The sequence below is a fragment of the Falco naumanni genome, chromosome 2, assembly GCF_017639655.2.
Source record: "Falco naumanni isolate bFalNau1 chromosome 2, bFalNau1.pat, whole genome shotgun sequence".
In the NCBI taxonomy this organism is placed as follows: Eukaryota; Metazoa; Chordata; class Aves; order Falconiformes; family Falconidae; genus Falco; species Falco naumanni.
In genome coordinates, this window is record NC_054055.1 from 38,640,072 (window position 1) to 38,658,346 (window position 18,275).

The window sequence follows — 18,275 nt, forward strand, 5'->3', positions numbered from 1 at the left end:
ACCATACAAACAGTTAAAAACCAAAATACTCTTATAAACAGTGTTTATTCATTCACTGTAATACAAACTTTTCTTATTTTATCTCTGCCACAATTTAGGAACCTATTCTTTACAGCACTCCTCTCTGCCAAAACGTTAGCATCATAATTTGCATATTACTGCACATTACTGTGTATTGCCTTCTTTCTATAAAGTATACAAGAGATGGCCAGATATCTTGTAGACATTATTGTCTTTCTTGCCAGGGGCAGGGGACAGGAAGCATTGCTTGATGTATATTTTGAAAATATAAATAGATAAATAGTTATAAAGCCGTACGCTTGTACTTCAATATATACATACGAGAATAATGTCAGGGGATAATTAACTCTTTTCTGGGTCTTTTAAAACATGTTTCAGTTGTATTAACTCACATATTTGGGCTTAACACAAATACGCACAAATCCTCACATTTTAAACAAAAAGTGCTAACCAGACAGTTGGACAAGAAAGAAATTTTTATGGAACATTACTTTGCCATAAAATCAGAAACTACTTACACAGATTCTGTGCAATCTTTGGGTCCAGAACTTTCAATTCTTTGATTCGTTTCTTAATGGATTTCTTTTCTTCCAAATCCTCATCCTCTTTTTTCACTGTCAAAGTAAACATAAATACACTCATTGTTAACCATTAGTATCAACAGAAAACACTAATGAATTCAGAAAAGATATTTGCTATGAAGTGTAGTCAATTTACAAAAAAAGTATCAGAACATACAGACAAAAAAAAACAACAGAGGTTTTGCATCTTCTTTGCATTCTCAGTATTTTTGCTCTTCAGTGAAATTTGTCAGCATGTTAGCCTTCTAGAACAGGATTATTTTTTGTATATAGAGAGAAACTGAGTGAAGATGCTGACGTTAATTGTACAAATGGCCTAAGGTCATAAAAGACATAGTTAAAATACCATGAAACATATCTCAGTCACCCCGGCCAGGTGAGCATCCTGAACTGGATTTTAATAATAACAAATCTTAAAGAAGATATTTCAGTATGTCTCCACACTGAGCAATAAAGAACCAACCCAAAATGTAAGCGTTTTTGTGACCACTTCTGTCTAAATATATGCACCAAAATTATTAAAGATAACTGGCTCATTAAAAATGCTTAAATTTTGGGTTGGTTCTTCATCTAAGAATATAAATGAATATATAACTATTTTCCTTATCTCTTCCAAAAAAAGATGTAATTTTAAATTTATGATGTAATCACCTTATTATAAAATACCACAAAAATGAAGCGATTGTATAAACATACATTAACATGGCTGGAAATTTTAGCTTATTCTTTGTTTTCAGAAAATAATTCATATGAATAGGAATGTATTATGTAAGTTGAATTATTTTCGCATAGTTCACACATTGTCATACAAATTTCACTTAAACTAACAGCATAGGCTTGGTAATGTATTCGTAGGAATCATTGCAATTACTATGCAAACAAACAAGACCAAAACCCCCCAAATCTTTCCTTAAATCCAATCTGATTGTCCTTTTTATCTTCTTCCTTTTTTCCCTTTTCTTTCTTTCTCCCCAGCATAAATCTGCACTGTCAAACATTATTCACTCAATGTATTACTATTATCTAATTCTGTATAATATTTCACAAATTAAATTAGTTTCCAAGCTTTTACAGTAAGATTGTTCCAAATTAAGTTATACATCCTTCAAGTTATCTGGGAGCAGAAAATATGTTGTAACAAACATATGCTACTGACTTCAGGAGTTGGATATAGATGAGACGTATTGTAAAGACGACATAGGATTAAAATTGCTAGCTCACTTGACAAAACTAGATGTAACATGAACTATCAAGAGGATTTCCCTAAACTGAAATTACATCTCTAAATTTTAAGAGAGATCTTTTGAGAGCTATGTCATTCTCAAAAAGTGTTTTTCTAAGCGCAATAAATTTTGCCTAGGATTAGGACACAGACTAAATGACCTCTTGAAGTCTTTGAGCTTTGTTGTTTAGGATAGTACCACAGATAAGAACTTAAAGACCTCACATAGAGACTGAAGGAACCAGATTCTAGTCCTTTCTGAGTTGGCGGAAACACAAATTTGAATCACCTTCTAAATCAGTTTTAATACTCTACCCTTGCTAGGCAACATAATGCTCCTCTTGAGGACACGTTACTATGCGGAAAAGAACCTAGTATTATGAAAAGTGGAATTACTGAGCTAACACATAAAGCAGACCTTGGAAGAAGGACTGATAGGCAGGTTCCCAGCAAATAGGTTACAGAGCCACAACCCTCCTCTTTTGCCTTTCTCCTCACCCTACCCACAACAATCAGTTGGCCTTGAATTTCTTTTAGCACAGATTTAACAGAAAGGTTAGCATTTTCGTGTCCCTGGAAAAATGACATTCTGCTCACTATGCACATGAAAGCAAAAGAAGTAGGTTTTAACCACCCACGTGAGAACTCAGTACCCTGTTCAAAAGGAACAGAAAGACATTTGAGCTACCGGATCAAAAGGAGGTTACCACTAAAGCTTCACTTTTTTCTGGTTATGCTTTAGGAAGAGGCCTTGCTGAACCCAGAAGGGCATGTCAGGGGCTATGGATCTCAGGATCACACAAATGTTCTCTCCTGCAGTTACACACCTTAACTGACCTCTGACATTTCTTAACAGCTACATGCTGAAAACAGTGATTCTTAAAAGCATCACTTTGAGTTGCCTATCTTATGAATGCTAAAAACGCAGATTCCATTTGAAGACCTGGACATCTCTGTAGCACAGACTCCATGCTGTCTTTATGTCTTACTCATCTGAATCATAATGAAAATACAGTAATATTTTACAGCTATCTTGGAACTCTGCAAATCATCATTTTACAGGAAACAAAACAATTTCCTTAATAGTCACAACCAAAAAGAGTTAAATGATCTGAATATATTAATTTACTTAAACTTGCCCTGACAGCCTTGAACTGGATACTAACAGGGGTGAAGTAGAAAAAAATACAAATATGTTTGCTTTTCCAGCACTAGAAAGCAATGTTTATTTATTACAAGTCTTCTAACAGAGATAATACACAGATATACAAACATAAAAAAAGAAAAAAATAGCAAATCATGCACTATTTTAACTCCCAACTTTCAAATCAAGGGAAAAAAAAAAAAAAAAAAGCTGCAGATGAACTAGCTAATTCCCTCTGGAATTTTCATTGAGGATGGGGTTACACACAATGTTACAGCAATACTTAAGACATCACAATCCTGAAGAAAAATGTATAAGCACAGAACATATATACTTCAGGCAGTCGTGCAGGGATTGTATGCAGAGTGATAAAACTGCACAACAAACTAAATTACTGCAAACTTACGTGATACTTCTTCGGGAGAATTCAGGTCACATCCTTATGTAGTTGGCAGCAATAAGAAGTAGAGCATATATATTATTTGTCTTCCCTATCGGAAAAGTTGCACTTTCCAATGAAAACTGTGATACCTCCTAGTGCCTCTAGAAATTTTTACTTCATTAGCTTATTAACTTAGAAGGGGGGTGGGGGACAGGGGGATGGACATGACAACAACAACCAAAAAAAACACAAAGAAAAGAGAAAACTGTTTTCTATTACCAACAAGAAAAAAAGGGGAAGTAGTGCACTGGGGGTGAAAGAAAGCAAACAAATTCATACAAAGATCTGAACCGGGGAAGTAAATATCTAGACTAACTGGAAATCAAAGAAAATAAGGAATTGGATTTTTATCTGGGGAGGGCACTGGAGCAAGGAGGAAAATATACAGAAGATAGAAAATGGGAAACTTCTGCTTACACTGGAAAAAGAGAAAGCAGCCTAGTGAAAGTGGGCAGCTGTTGCACAAAAGAGGTGACTACTGAGGGAAATAGATGTAAGATGATGTTGTACTAACAAGAGAAGAATTAAACCAAGGCATCTCAAAAATGCACAAACAGCTCTCACGGCACCAGAAGTTGGACCATCATAATAAACCATTAACTTTCTCAAAATTACATCTTATTTCAGGCATTATACAACTAAAAAGGAATGTTACGTATCAAGAATGACACATCCTTTCAAGTTCTGCCTATATGCCACATCTATTGCACCGGGGGGCATACCCATGGCCCCAGCATCTGAAGCAGATAATTTTTAGTCAGTAGTGCCTCACCTTGTGCTCCAACTGCTCTGCCCTCTCAGGCTGGGAAACAAAGCGTTAGAGCACTTTGAAACACATAGAATTAATCTCCCATCGTTCACAGTTCCTCTTATCTCCATGATGCCACATCCTTATGGACACGACTCCAAAATTAACAGATGTGGTTGTCAGTGCACAGATGGACAAATACCTCAAAAAGAAGTTTCAGCTACTGGAAAGATTGCTTTTATTGTCTCATCAAACGTGTCCATACACATATTCAACTGTAGTCAACTACTTCCATCTGTGGTGACGACCTGACTGAAATTAAGAGTCCTGAAGGAAGTGGTGACAGGACTGTTTTACAAATACGACATCACAGTTGGAAGCCTACAGAATAGCATTTCATAAAAATATGGATTGAAACCTATGTAGCTACTCTGCAGATCTCTGAAACAATTACATTCTTGGTAGGTGCCACTGAAATAATCTACATTCATGAATTGCTATACACATTCCCATTTCTGCCACAGGTCTTGAAGTACTTGATATAACCTGCTACCCATTATCTTTGTTGTAAGAAAAATCATGTCTGTGCATCTGTATGCAAAGAAAAAAAAATCTTCTAAAATACATTATCATTCTAAATAAAAACAGAACACCCTTGAAATACAGGCTTCAAAAGGAACTTGAAGGTGTAAATTTTTGTTTTAAAAAGCCTGAATTCCTAGTTCAGATGAAACTTGAAAACTCCATCACACAGAAATCTAAAGAACACCCAGTAAAGTTATTGTATCACTATGTAACAGACTGTATAGAAAATTATACAAGACCTTGCACCTCTCCTACCCTCTTAGCTAAGACAATAGTCATCTTGCAGTCTGTCTTCACTGAAAAATGAAAGAGCAAGGCTGGGGTCACGGGTTCAAAGGATACACCTGTACCTAATCTTGTTATGAAAGCAGATGCCTACCTCCTTTCTTTAGAAGTCTAATTCTTAGAAGTAAATGATAGCTTGTACCTCATAATGTAGGATATTCAAGTGAAAGACATGCATTCTTTATCTCCAGAAAGTTATCTGGAATCAAAGAGATCTTTAACAGCAAATGAGGTGGTAGCCAAATAGAAAATGCTGAAAAAGTTCTTAATTGTTCAGAGCAAAAATGTGGAATAATTTCCTATAAATCACAGAACTACTGAGGTTGGAAGGGACCTCTGGAGGTCACCTGGCAGGTGCCCAGGACTGTGTTAAGGCAGCTTTTTAATATCTCCAAGGATGGAAGGGGAATCCACAACCTCTGCAGGCAACCTGTGCCAGTGCTCAGTCACCATGACAGTAAAAAAATGTGTTTTGTCATGTTCAGGAGGAACCTCCTGTGCTCCAGTTTCTGCCCACTGCCTCTTGTCTGTCACTAGGCACCACTGAAAAGTGCCTGGCTCCATTTTCTTTGCATCTTTCCTTCAGGTATTTATATAAATTGGTAAGATCCTCCTGAACCTTCTCTTCTCCATGTTAAACAGTCCCAACTCTCTCAGCCTTTCCTCGTAGGAGATACGCTCCAGTCCCTTCATCATCTTTGTAACCCTTTGTTGGACCTTCCCCAGGATGTCCATGTCTCTCTCTTACTGGGGAGCCTCAAGCTGGATGCAGTGCTGCAGGTGTCGCCTCACCACTGTTGAAATCAGAGGTCTGACAAGGAATACATGGGGTTTTGCTCTACAACTACCATTCAGCAATATGACATGCAACAAAGCAACAAAAAGTTTACCCTCCGAAAAAGGACACCGGCAAGCCTATTTCCTAGACTGATACTACACAGGTGCAATCAATCAACTCCACTTGCAAATTCCACACTGAGTTGCAGGGCTCACCAGCAGTTATTTGTGACAATCTGCTTCAAAACAGCAAAGAAATTCTAAACTAGATCCAAGTCATTCTACAATGTTGTTGAAAACACCTGTTGGTTTTTTTTAATAAAAACAAGTACAAATGAGGACACTGGGCACAGCCCACATCAGTAAGAAGAATGCCTGAATGCTGAGAGGCCAGGAAGCTGGTGAATGCTCTTTCCAAACAGAGCAACCTAAGGTTGTAGCAACACAAATGTTAGCCTCAGGGACTGTTCATTGCCCCTAATAATCCAACCCAGCCCTTTAATGGGGTACAGACTATGTTTCAAGTACTATGAAAAAGCTTTCACACTCCATCTTATTTTACATCTACACATATCCAAAACTTGAAAAATCAGTATGAAGAAGCTATTAACTATGATAGGAATATAAATAATGTTTCACAGTTTTAACTGTCAGCTTTGAAAATAAAAATGTTTCCATTACTTTACATTAAGTTTCATTGCAAACTCCTAGAAAGTATGGGTACTTGCTATTCTTCATGCTCACTAAAACACTTACGTGGAAAACATAATGGAAAGTTGCCAATGTATCCTAAGTTGCTGTTTATTCAGGCCTCTCCTTTTTGACAATTTCTGTTCATTGGTAACTCCTATCTTTGGAATGGTAGTTGCTGCAACAGTGAGTATTTCCCAAGTTTTCTGAGCAGTTTGTAAGAGATTGTCACTTCTTACCTCCCTCAAACGTGTTCAGTCATGCACACGTGCACTGTTGCTCCTATATTGAAAATGGTACTGTTGAATTGGCACAATTCATGTATACAGCATAATCACTCAGTCATGCGTTATGATAACTCAAATTCATGCGTCATGGTAACTCATTCAAAATGGAAGATTTTACCACAACATTTCTCCAGGTTACATAGGAACTGGCATCACTGATAACAGCAAAGGTACAAATGTAATCAGGCATTTTATCTCCAACAGACTAATGCAAGGTAATTCAGAAGAATATGCCTCTATATTCAGTTATTAAATACATTCAAAGACTGACTTTATAGATACTTTCACACAAAGCTTCTCTACAAATCAGCCTATTTTTTAAGTATTTCATCTTACCACAAAATACCCATCCCATTAAACTTGTAGGATTACATCATCTGCATAAAAAAACCCAACTGAAGCATATATAATGTAAATATAATCATTCCCCAACTCTCAAAAATAAGCATAATATACTGATAATTTTTCTTAATAGCACTGTAAAAAATAAAAACAAAAAATCTGGAACATCTTTTCAGATAGTTTTAGCACATAGCACCTCTTATATTATTTAATAAAGTCTTTAATTTTCTGTATATACATCACATTACATGCACAAAAATAAGTACTTCAGTTTACAGTCTTTACAATTGCCAGCACATGCAACTTGCCCATTAAAATACTGTACAATCATGACATGAATAGGCAGTCCAAGATTTAAAAAAAGCAACAGGTAATTAAGATGTATATATAAGTTTCTTCTTTGAAGGAAGACAGCAATAACAGGCATAGGCTGACCAATCACACAACAGGAACTAGCATGTGAATAAGCACACAGATTTGTATTAGTAGTGCCTCCACACCTTTCGTCTTCTTTTATAACCATGAACACACACTTTTCGGAAATTAGCCAAGTAGCTAAACTAAATCGCCAAGCTTTCTAAAGCAGTGTCATGGTTTAACCCTGGCTGGTAACTAAGTACCACACAGCCACCTGCTCACTCCCCTTTCACCCAGAGGGATGGGGAGGAAAGTTGGAAAGGAATGTAAAACTCAGGGGTTGAGATAAGAACAGTTTAACAATTGCAATAAAACCAAAACAATAATAATAATAATAATAATAATAATAGCAGTTATAATGAAAAGGAGGGAGATGGGGAGAGGAATGAAATCAAAAGGGAAGGGAGGAAAGAAAAAAAATTAGCGATGCACTATAGAACTGCTCACCAACCACTGACTGATGCCCAGCCATTCCCCAAGCAATAATCAGCAGCCCCAGCCAACCCCCCCACCAATTTATACATTGAATGTGATGGCCCATGGTATGGAATACCTCTTTGGCTAGTTTGCCTCAGCTGTCCTGGCTGTGTCTCCTCCCAGCTCCTCGGGCCCCTCCAGCCCTCCTGCCGGCAAGGTCTGAGAAACCAAAAAGTCCCGACAACAGGATTCCCACACCAAATCTAAAACACGGCACTGCACTAGCTATTATGAAGAAAATGAACTCTATTCACCTGAAACCAGGACAAGCAGAAATACCATCTTCATTTTATTTTGAAAACATGTTATCATACTGACTAAACAGTTTCTAAATAACGTTAGTTCATTCACAAAAAAAAAAGACATTAAGCTCTCACGTTTTTTAATGGCAGCTGATAAAATTCTGAAGGAAAAAAATCAGCTCTCAAATCCTATTTCTTAAGAAGTAACTATATAAAACCCTCTCACAAATACAGCATATACAAATCAGAAGAATGTTTTTTAGTTACAATCTGAACACCTGCTTGGCTCCCTACTAGAACTGAAAGTTTCAAGTTAAGACTGATAGAACTCTTGGAAGGATTGAAAACTTCACTAACTTTCCTGGGAGGGGAAAGGAAAAAGGGGGGAAGGGGTTTATTTGAAATTTCTACTACAATGGAGATTGCTGAACAGGGAAAAGCAAAACATACTGGTGTTCCCAGCAGTTAAGTTAAGAGTCTAGCTCCTGTAAACACATAATAATTGTTTTCAGACCTCCCCATTTTAAGATATATTCCTACCATCAAGACCTAGCTGCTTCGGCCTTACAAGGCTGATCCGTCACTTGACAGAAGTTACCAAAAGCAGAATAACAAGACCCAAGTGCAGTTACACCTGAGGTAAGGACAGTTGATTCAAGAAGCACCATAATCTTATTATATACACTGTGAAATGGAATGACAACTGTTCAGCTCCACTTTTTGGGGTCCGATATCTGAAAGGAGATAGAGAATCACACAAAACTATTGGACAAGGAGCCAGCACGGGTCAGATTAAGTGGGACAAGGCAACATAATGAGCAAGATCCAGTTAAAAAAGCAGTTAGAATCATAACTACACTGCTTGCCTCCAGAATACTCTTCATAAGAGCAGCTATGCCCCGTTGGATCAAAAGTCAACCTCTTCCAGGGATCAATAAGATGCACAGGAAAAAGTACAAGCACAAGTCAAGCATACACTTCTTTGCAAGTCTCCATGTACTTGCCTTTCAGAGGCTGTCCAATTCCAGAGCAAAATCTTTTCATGTAATAATCCTCAACAGATTGTTCTTCCATGCATTTGTGTAATTGTTTTTAAGACCTAGTAAATTTTAAACACTGATGAAGTCCTCCAGCACAGCATTCCCATTCTTAATTATGCATTGTACAAAGAAAGATTTATTTTACTTCTTTTGATAATCCTGATCAGTTTTGCTGTACCTCTACTATACCTCTTATTAACAAGAGGAAACAAACCTACACAAAGTATGCAAGATGTGGGCACAGCTTGAACTTGTACAGTGACACTTACTTATTATTATTTTGTTTTTCTTTCCTAACAGTTTCCAAAATCCTATTTGCTTTCAACCATTACTGAGACTGAGAAGATTTTGCCAGTGTATCAGTAATTTATTAAATTGTTAACTAATTCTATTAGCGATTATCTACAATATATCTACCGTGGATATCAACTTCGCTAACTGTCAATCCTCAAACTCCAGAAACTTTTTTAAAAACTGTCATCACATTTTTCACTTTGTTTCCTTTCCTCTGATGCTGGCATAAGTTCAAATAACAGTTTATACAGCACAGGTCATATCTCAGCTTTTCATCCTTCAGTACCCATAGAAGCTGGGGTGAATACCAGCTGGTCTTAGCAATCTGTTACTGTCCACTTTATCGACCTACCCTAAAACTTCCTCTATTGACCATGCAGTTGTGGATTCAACCTCCAACACAGTGTTCCTGCCAAAGACCAGTTTGGAGGCAACATAACTGTTGAACAAACAGAAATCATTCTAAGCTTCAGCATTTGTAAGTAAGAAGAGGGGTGTTACTCAAACTTTTTTTTTTTTTCTTTGAAGACAGATAAGCAGCAGTAAATCATACTTTTGCACTGCACTTTTATTAAGTCTTTAGCCATGTTCAAAATTCACTAGTATGAAAATTTTAACACCCTAGCTCTAACTCCGTAAAGCAGTAAAAATTAGAACAGCATTTGAAACATACTGAAGTATGTTAAATACAAGCTTAAGTAAAATGTGAATGAGAAAGAGACACTCCAAGATGCGGCTTCTGTTGCTTATAGATATTATGTGGTATATTAAATATCATTAATATGCTGCAGTATTTGTATTTCCCTAACTATGCTGCTGTTGTTTACAAGTAAGACTACTAGTTAAACAGTTATGATTTTTTAAATCTCCTAATGAACGATTCATTATTTTGCTTGATACCAAAACTCTTTCAGCTTCACGAAATAGCTTTTAAAAGTTGGACAATTACTTGTTCCTAGACCAAAGTCCAAGGTACAAACTAATTTTAGATCTTACTGTGCAATTTTTCAAACTGTTAGTATTTATCATTATTTATTCACAAGAATAAGTAAAAATATTTTTCCCATTTATACTTTAGTTCACTACACTGTCAAAAGTGATTTACTACAATCTTTACTTTCAATTTAAAACATGTTTTTCAGCCCTTGAGTTTCAAAGACCAAAAGTCAGCACTGAACATAAAGCAATTCAACTTTTTTGCCTTCAGTTTCTCATACAAGCACCACTCTCATTCAAGTACCACTCTCATTCAAGTTAGGCTTTTAATTCAAAAGCACACACTTAAAGGTTGACTTAATGACTACAGTTCCCTTTAAGCAGACCTTAGGAACTTACAGACTGAAATATAAGCTTAAATTCTTAAAAACAAAGAAGCTGCTAAGAAGTAGAGCGTGTCTTTCAAACATCCCTATTATTACCCATTTCGCTTAACACTCCAATAGAAAACCGGCTGTAAGAAATAATTTCACAAGAGGCAAGTGGCATGGTCCTGTCCAAAACCAGGACAGAAAGCAAGAGCACACTTATAGACTCACTGGACAAACTTACCTCCCAAGTTACTTGCACATTATTACTTTATCCTTGTCATTATTACTTTATCACTGCGTGATTGACAAGATCCCCAAGGTAATTTTCTCCAGTCAAACAGGATTTTAAAAACAGAATTTCTAGAACACTTCCTGTGACTAGAAAACAATGTCCCATACCAAAAAAAGATATATAGTGCAATATATTTTAACGCTTTATTTCCTGATCCTGAGTTCTGCAGAAGTCTTCTCTTATTCTTCTTGACTGTCTTGTTAGTATAATTATCTTATCATGGTCTCTTTTGCTTATTTACCTCAAAGTCAGTGTGAAGTTTTCCATTATAAAAATTCCAAGACAGACAACAATTCAAGTGCCTAAAGTCTGCAATTTTACAAGTTTTGATCTGTGGACCACACAAAACAGAATGTAAAGGAAGGGGAAAAACAAACAAAAAAAAGTTCCCAAATCTCAGCTTTGCAGAACACAGAGTATGGCAACAAAAGAGTAAGCAACTAAAGAGTTAGTGGAATCTTCCTGCATTTCCTGTTTAAAGCTCTCCCCCCCCCCCTAAAATTTGAAATTCTGAAGTAAATTTAAAATATTAAAATATTACAGTAGTCTGCAAAATCATTACTGAAAAAATCTTAATCATTCACTGCATTGATTTAAATAGCAAGAAAAGTTATAATTGTGCAAAGGAAAGACAAGTCAGAATACTTTTCCAAATTAAAAAATTAAAAAAAGAATGCCTTCAGATGTAAATAATGACAACATGCAATGACCATTGATTCCATTACTTCCAAATTACCTAATTGCCCTCAGAGGTTTAGACAGAGCTTGTCTGATACAGTTCTGTTATTGAACATACTGCATGCTTTCCAGTTAAGACATAATATGTACATTTTTACATCCATAAATGTTAACAACTTCCTTTTTTAATCTTGGTTTTATGCAGCATATAGAGGAAATTAATGAATTAACTTTTTTGTACTACTGCTGGTCTTTAAAGTCATATGCTATACCAACCTAAAAGATGAAAGTATTTTGGAGGATTACAGCTCCAGAGTGAGTTTTAGCAAGGTATTCAAGAAGTTCACTATAAATTTACAGTTGAAATACCTTTTTATAAATATGGAATACAATTATTTTTCAGATAGCAATCTCTGACAAAGCTGAAAGCATTTTTTGTGAGATGTAGTAGTTTGCTAGCAAAGAGCTTATTTTATATAACAGACATGAAACACTCTACTTAGTGTATCTCAACTAAAAAGTCCTTTGGTTAAAATACACAAAGGCACGTTTCACATTGAGAAAGACATACTGTTTTCCTATCTAAGCCATGTTAAACAGATCTCACTTCAAACCCAAATACTTGGACCATCATTAGGAAAAAAATGCTACCTTAACCACAGATTTCTTTGTTCTAAATTACTCTTTGACTTGTGTAAATTTCCCCACCCATTTAATTAAAAATAAGTATTTACACCAAATGTGTGTCTATGTGTAAGAAAAAAGATTTCTGAGCATTACTTTGTACTAAGAAAACTACACAAATCACCAAATGAAACACTGAGGCAGCTTCACCCTCCTGGGGGATTTCAGCGACTCTGACATCTGCTGGTAAAGTAGCATGGTGAGCTGTAGGCAATCCAAGAGACTCCTGGACTGCATTGAGGATAACATCTTAAGCCTGGTAACAGACAGCCCTAGTACAGGGGATGCAATACTGGACCTGCTGGTCACCAACACAAGTGAGCCACTTGGCTACATCAAGATTGGAGGCAGCCCGGGTTGCAGTGATCACACACTGGTGGAGTTCACAGTCCTGAGGGATATGGTTCAAGTGAAGAGTAAAGTCAGCATCCTGAAATTTAGGAAAGGAAACTTCTGGCTCTTTAAGGACTTAGTCAATAGGACCCTCTGGAACACTGCCCTCAGGGACAAGACTGCAGAACATAGCTGGCAGATCTTTAAGGACACTTTCCACAAGACTGCAACAGCTCTCAATCGCCAGATGTAAGAAAGGGAAAGGCGGTAAGATGCTGGCATGGCTGAGTCAAGACCTGATGGTCAAACTAAAGGGTAAGAAGGAAACGCACAGGCGGTGGAAGCAGGGACAGGTGTCCTGGGAAGAGCATAGGGACACTGCCCAGTTGTGTACACCGAGACAGGAAGGACAAGGTGCCGATGGAGGTGAAATTGGCAAGGATGCAAAGAATGGTAAGAAGGGCTTCTACAGGTATGTCAGCCAAAAAAAATGAAGGTGAAAGAAAGTGTGCCCTCACTGGTGAACGTAACTGGCAAGCTAGTAACAACAAATGAGGAGAGGGCTGAGAGTCCACAAGTTTTCTGCCTCAGTCATCACTAGCAACCTCTCCTCCCACACACCTTTCAAGTGGACGGACGTCAAGGCAGGGACTAGGGGTGCAATGTCCCTTCCAATGTAAGAGAAGATCAAGTTCATGACCATCTGAGGTACCTGAACATACATAATTCTGTGGAACCTGATAAGATGCATTCAAGTCCTGAGGGAACTGACTGTAGTTGCCAAGCCACTCTCCATCATATCTGAAAAGTCACAGCAGTCAGGTGAAGTCCCTGGTGACTGGAAAAAGGGAAACACGGCACCCATTTTTAAAAAGGTTAGAAAGAAGGACCCTGTCAGCCTCACCTCTATGTCATCTACCTGGACTTCTGTAAGGCTTTTGACACAGTCCCACACAAAATCCTTCTCCCTAAATTAGATACATATGAATTTGATGGGTGGACTATTTGGTGGATAAGGAACTGGTTGGATGGTTCCATCCAGAGGTTAGTGGTCAGCAGCTCAATATCTGGATGGAGATCAGTGATGAGTGGGATCCTGCAGCAGTCTGTATTGGAACCAGCACTATTTAACATCTTCATCAATGACACAGACTGTGTGATCAAGTGCATCCTCAACAAGTTTGCAGATTACACCAAGCTGAGTGGCATGGTTGACATTGCTGAGGGGATGTGATCCAGAGGGGCATCGATAAGCTTGAGAACTGGGCCCATGTGAACCTCATAAAGTTCAACAAGGCCGAGTGCAAGGTCCTGAACCTGGGTCAGGGCAACCCCCAGTATCAATACAGGCTGGGGATGAAGGGGTTGAGAACAGCATTGCAGAAAAGGACTTGGGGGTACTGGTGGATAAAAACCTGCATATGAGTCAACAATGTGCCCTCACAGCCCAGAAAGCCATCTGTATCTGCTGCTGCATCAAAAAAAGTGTGGCCAACAGGTCAAGGGAGGACATTCTGTCCCTCTAATCTGCTCTGGTGAGACACCACCTCGAGTACTACATCTAGCTCTGGAGTTGTCAGCCCAGGAAAGGCATGAACCTGTTTGATCATTTTTGTGGCCTGCCTCTGGACCTGCTCTAAGGGATGGAACACCTCTTCCACAAGCACATGCTCAGAAGTTTGGGTTTGTTTCACCTCAAGAAGGCTCCAGGAAGACCTTATTGCAGGCTTTCAATACTTAAGAAAGATGAGGAAAGACTTTTTAGTAGGGTCTTTTGTGATAGGACAAGGGGTAATGTTTTTAAACCAAAAGAGGGGAGATTAAGACTAGATATAAGAAATATTATATTTTTTTATGTGAGGGTGCTGAAACACTGCAACAGGTCGCCTGGAGAGGTGGTAGGTATTCCACCCCTGGCAACATTCAAGGTCAGGCTGGATAGGGCTCTGAGCACCCTGATCTAATTGAAGATGTCCCCTGCTCATTGCAGGGGAGCTGGACTAGATGACGTTTAAAGGCCCCTTCCAACCCAAACTGTTCTACAATTCTATGATTCCACAAATCACAGTATGCAGACATAGTACAGCATTGCCGCTAATAGATGGGAAGTCCATCCCCCCCCTCACACACTCAGCTTTTCTCTTGGCTGTGTGCTCCTATATTTTCTGAAAAGCTCGCACAATAATCAGGCTGCTTCAAAAACGTCTTCAACTCACTAACAGGACAGAAAAATTATCAAGCAAAAAACAAAATAGTGGGTAGTTTTCTACCAAAGTAACAAGTGTGCACAGCTTGTGGAGTAATCTAACCGGCACCAGAGCAGGGCAGACCATGTAATCAGGAGCAGAGCAGAAAGCGTAACTCAGGTCTCTTCCCTCAGCATGAGTGAACTGACGCATCTGCTCAGTTGCTCACAAAGCACTATCCCATGATCCCAGTTGAGCAGAAGCTGGCACTGCACCTCAAAGAGGCTGTTCCACCCTTTCTCCTGACACTTTATACTGACGAGCGTACTTCTACCTGTATAGTGAATGCCAGAAGCCAGTTTTCAGTTGTGCCACTTCCCTGCTCAGCTCACTGCATAGCCACGTAAACACTCATGTCAAACGAGAAAAGAGAATTGGATGGACACACACCCCCATCTAGCAGCACCAGATTTACTTGTAACTGAAATAAGGCACAAAAATTCACTAAACTGACTACCACATTAAATTATAAACAAATGTTACATATTTTCAATTAAACATTTGTTTTGACTTCAGGGTTGTTTCTCTCATAACAGTACACTGTAACAACTTAATAACATAAACATTTTTCATTATTGATGTGATCTTTGTTACTGTAGGATGTAAAGTTAACAAGTACCATCTATATGTACAGCTAAATTGAACATGCTTCTGACAGAAGAAAGATTCCATTAAAATCTCATCTCCTTCCCTTAAACTATGGTTTTAATACCACTTCATAAATCCATGCAGTGTTGTAAAGTCTTACCAGCAACTCAGCTCTCAAAATCAGCATTTTACCACATATCCTTATAGATGAACAATACTCAAGGTATTCTCACAAACAAGACACTTTATACTACTTATTACACAAAAGTAATTTCATCACAGAACACGTATCGCACTATACAGTATGCTTTTGTAAGTACTTTTGCTGAACACAGATTTTCAAAGTGTAGTTTATGTGTTCTGATATTATTTTAGTTCTTTTATTAACCTCTAATCTCAACTTAAAACAATTCAAGATTTTTCCAGCAGGGAAACACTGGATCAGGTTTTCAATCTAATTCATCAAGTGACTGCACAAAAAAAACCAGGACACGGCAGCAAAACAGACAGGGGACTGCAAGAGCAGGAACGAATGATCTGACACAAGAGGGACAAAAAACTTACTAAGCTACCACTGTCACCTCATAGCACTGTCAGTGCGTCACATACCAAAAAGGCAGGGGCAGAATTAAACTGACAAAGAACTGATTATTAATTTGTGGGAAGAAATAGGAATACACGGGAATCCAAACTGAAAGGGTAGAGGGGAGAGAACAGCAAACTGGGATTACTAGGGAGGACCTGGCGTATCCTGAATGAAACTGAATGAGGAAGCCATGGTCAGCAGTGGACTGCCAAGTTACACAGGCAGTGGGAGACCAAGGACATCAGAGAGAATAAATAGCACTTCCTCACACCAGTCCTTGAAGTATCTCTAAGCACCTGAAATACCCTGAAGTATGCCTGGAGATCTAGATGGGTGGGTCACTTCTACCAGCCTAAGATACCAGACACCAGTACATAACCACGCAATGCAGCATCTCTAGATCTCCAAGATGATGGCATTACGGTGAATGGCAACCTGAAAGTAACAGTGGACTTGCACATCAAATGCTTGAATTTGAACCTTCAGAGCAAGTCTGCTTATTCATTGTTACAACCCCTGGAAGCCAGGAAACCTGGGAGGCACGTCAAGAAACAGCCAAATCACTGGGGATTTCCCATCTTGCAGTCTGCAGTCCAGCACCTCCCTCATGCACTACTGCTCATAAACATTTACCTTATGTGGCGTATGGGGATGGGAGAGAAGATGAAGGAAATCAAGTCTATCCCTTACTTGTAAGGTTTTGCAACAGTAATACTAACTGTAATGTCATCTAATAAATGTAAGATAGGAACTCTCATGGTCCAGAGACCAAGTCGCTGCCATATGAAAGCACAACTTATACATTTTTCATATTTTTGTTCAGTCTACAGTCAAAATACTGAGCTTTTTTTCTTAAAGATGCATTCACAAGGTAAGCATACCTGAACCTCTCTGATCTAGCTGACTGGAACCAATCTGCAGTTTAAATTTATTCATGACTATTTTATACCTATTTCTCTTGGTTTAAATAGTTCTTTTCCCTTCCTAATGCTCTTCTAAAAGAATAAGAAAACATCTCAGCACTCAACATGATCTTTGCTTTTTCTTAATTAAAGATTTCAAATCCATTTAATCTCTTCACCTGATGATGCCAGCAGCTTTTATGCATCTGTGATTTAATCTGTCTTGAGTCTGGGACAGTAGAACTGAAAGTCATGTTACAAAGCGTGACTTGTAAACATATTAACGATGATGTTTCACTACCGGAAAAAATTCTGTGAAATCCAGTATTTGTTCTGCTCTTCTTCCCTTACCTTTTTCCTTCTTTTTTTTTTTTTTTCCCTTTCTTTTTTTGTATACAAATGATATATGCATATACATACATGCATGTACATAAACTCAAGTAAAAAAAGCACAGGTTGTAGTACTAACCTAAACTTTGTGTTCACACTGTTAAATTTTGGGCATAAGCACCTCTTATTTTAGATTCTGATACCCTGACCACAAGGTAAGGCAAGTTCGATACTATGCTCTTATACAATATCAAATGCATTTGAATGGACTGGAGAAGTGTTATTTGATTTCAGACAGCCACTTTCTGAGATTATTTATTACCAGGTTGTTTGCTTGTGACACAGGTACACTCGCACTCACACTTCCCATTCACAAACACCAGTGCCACTCTATGGTACTCTGCCACTTTCTAAGTAGTCAGTCAGCTACTATAGGTCTCTATAATAAAGTATTACCAGATGGATGCTAGCAAGGGTACACAATTTCTTATTAGAAACATTTTAATGACTGATACAACACTTTAACATAAAGGTTACTAGCTGCTATTCCTCTACAGTGGCTCTCTGTACTCCCTGCCCACCTGCCCCCGCGCCTCAGCTCCCTCCCAGCATGAGACACAGACACTGTAAAGTAAGTAGCACGCTGTTCAATACAGTAGCATTTAGCAACATGAACAAGGAATTAAACATGATGAAATTCCTTTATGTGTCAAAGGTTCTGTTTAAACACAGACA

The 18,275-nt window shown here is 38.1% G+C and overlaps 1 protein-coding gene across 4 annotated transcripts in view; it reads right to left on the minus strand.

Annotated features, from left to right (window-relative positions):
* Positions 1 to 18,275, minus strand: part of DIAPH3 (diaphanous related formin 3) — a 247,385-nt gene that overhangs the window by 137,581 nt on the left and 91,529 nt on the right. For 3 of the 4 annotated variants that reach the window (XM_040584081.1, XM_040584079.1, XM_040584082.1), the window contains 2 exons: positions 3,375 to 3,407; positions 540 to 635 (listed from right to left, as the gene is read on the minus strand). In XM_040584081.1, the coding sequence (XP_040440015.1) occupies positions 540 to 635; positions 3,375 to 3,407 (129 nt within the window). The remainder of the gene's footprint in view (positions 1 to 539; positions 636 to 3,374; positions 3,408 to 18,275) is intronic. The other variant, XM_040584080.1, reaches the window with a different exon arrangement.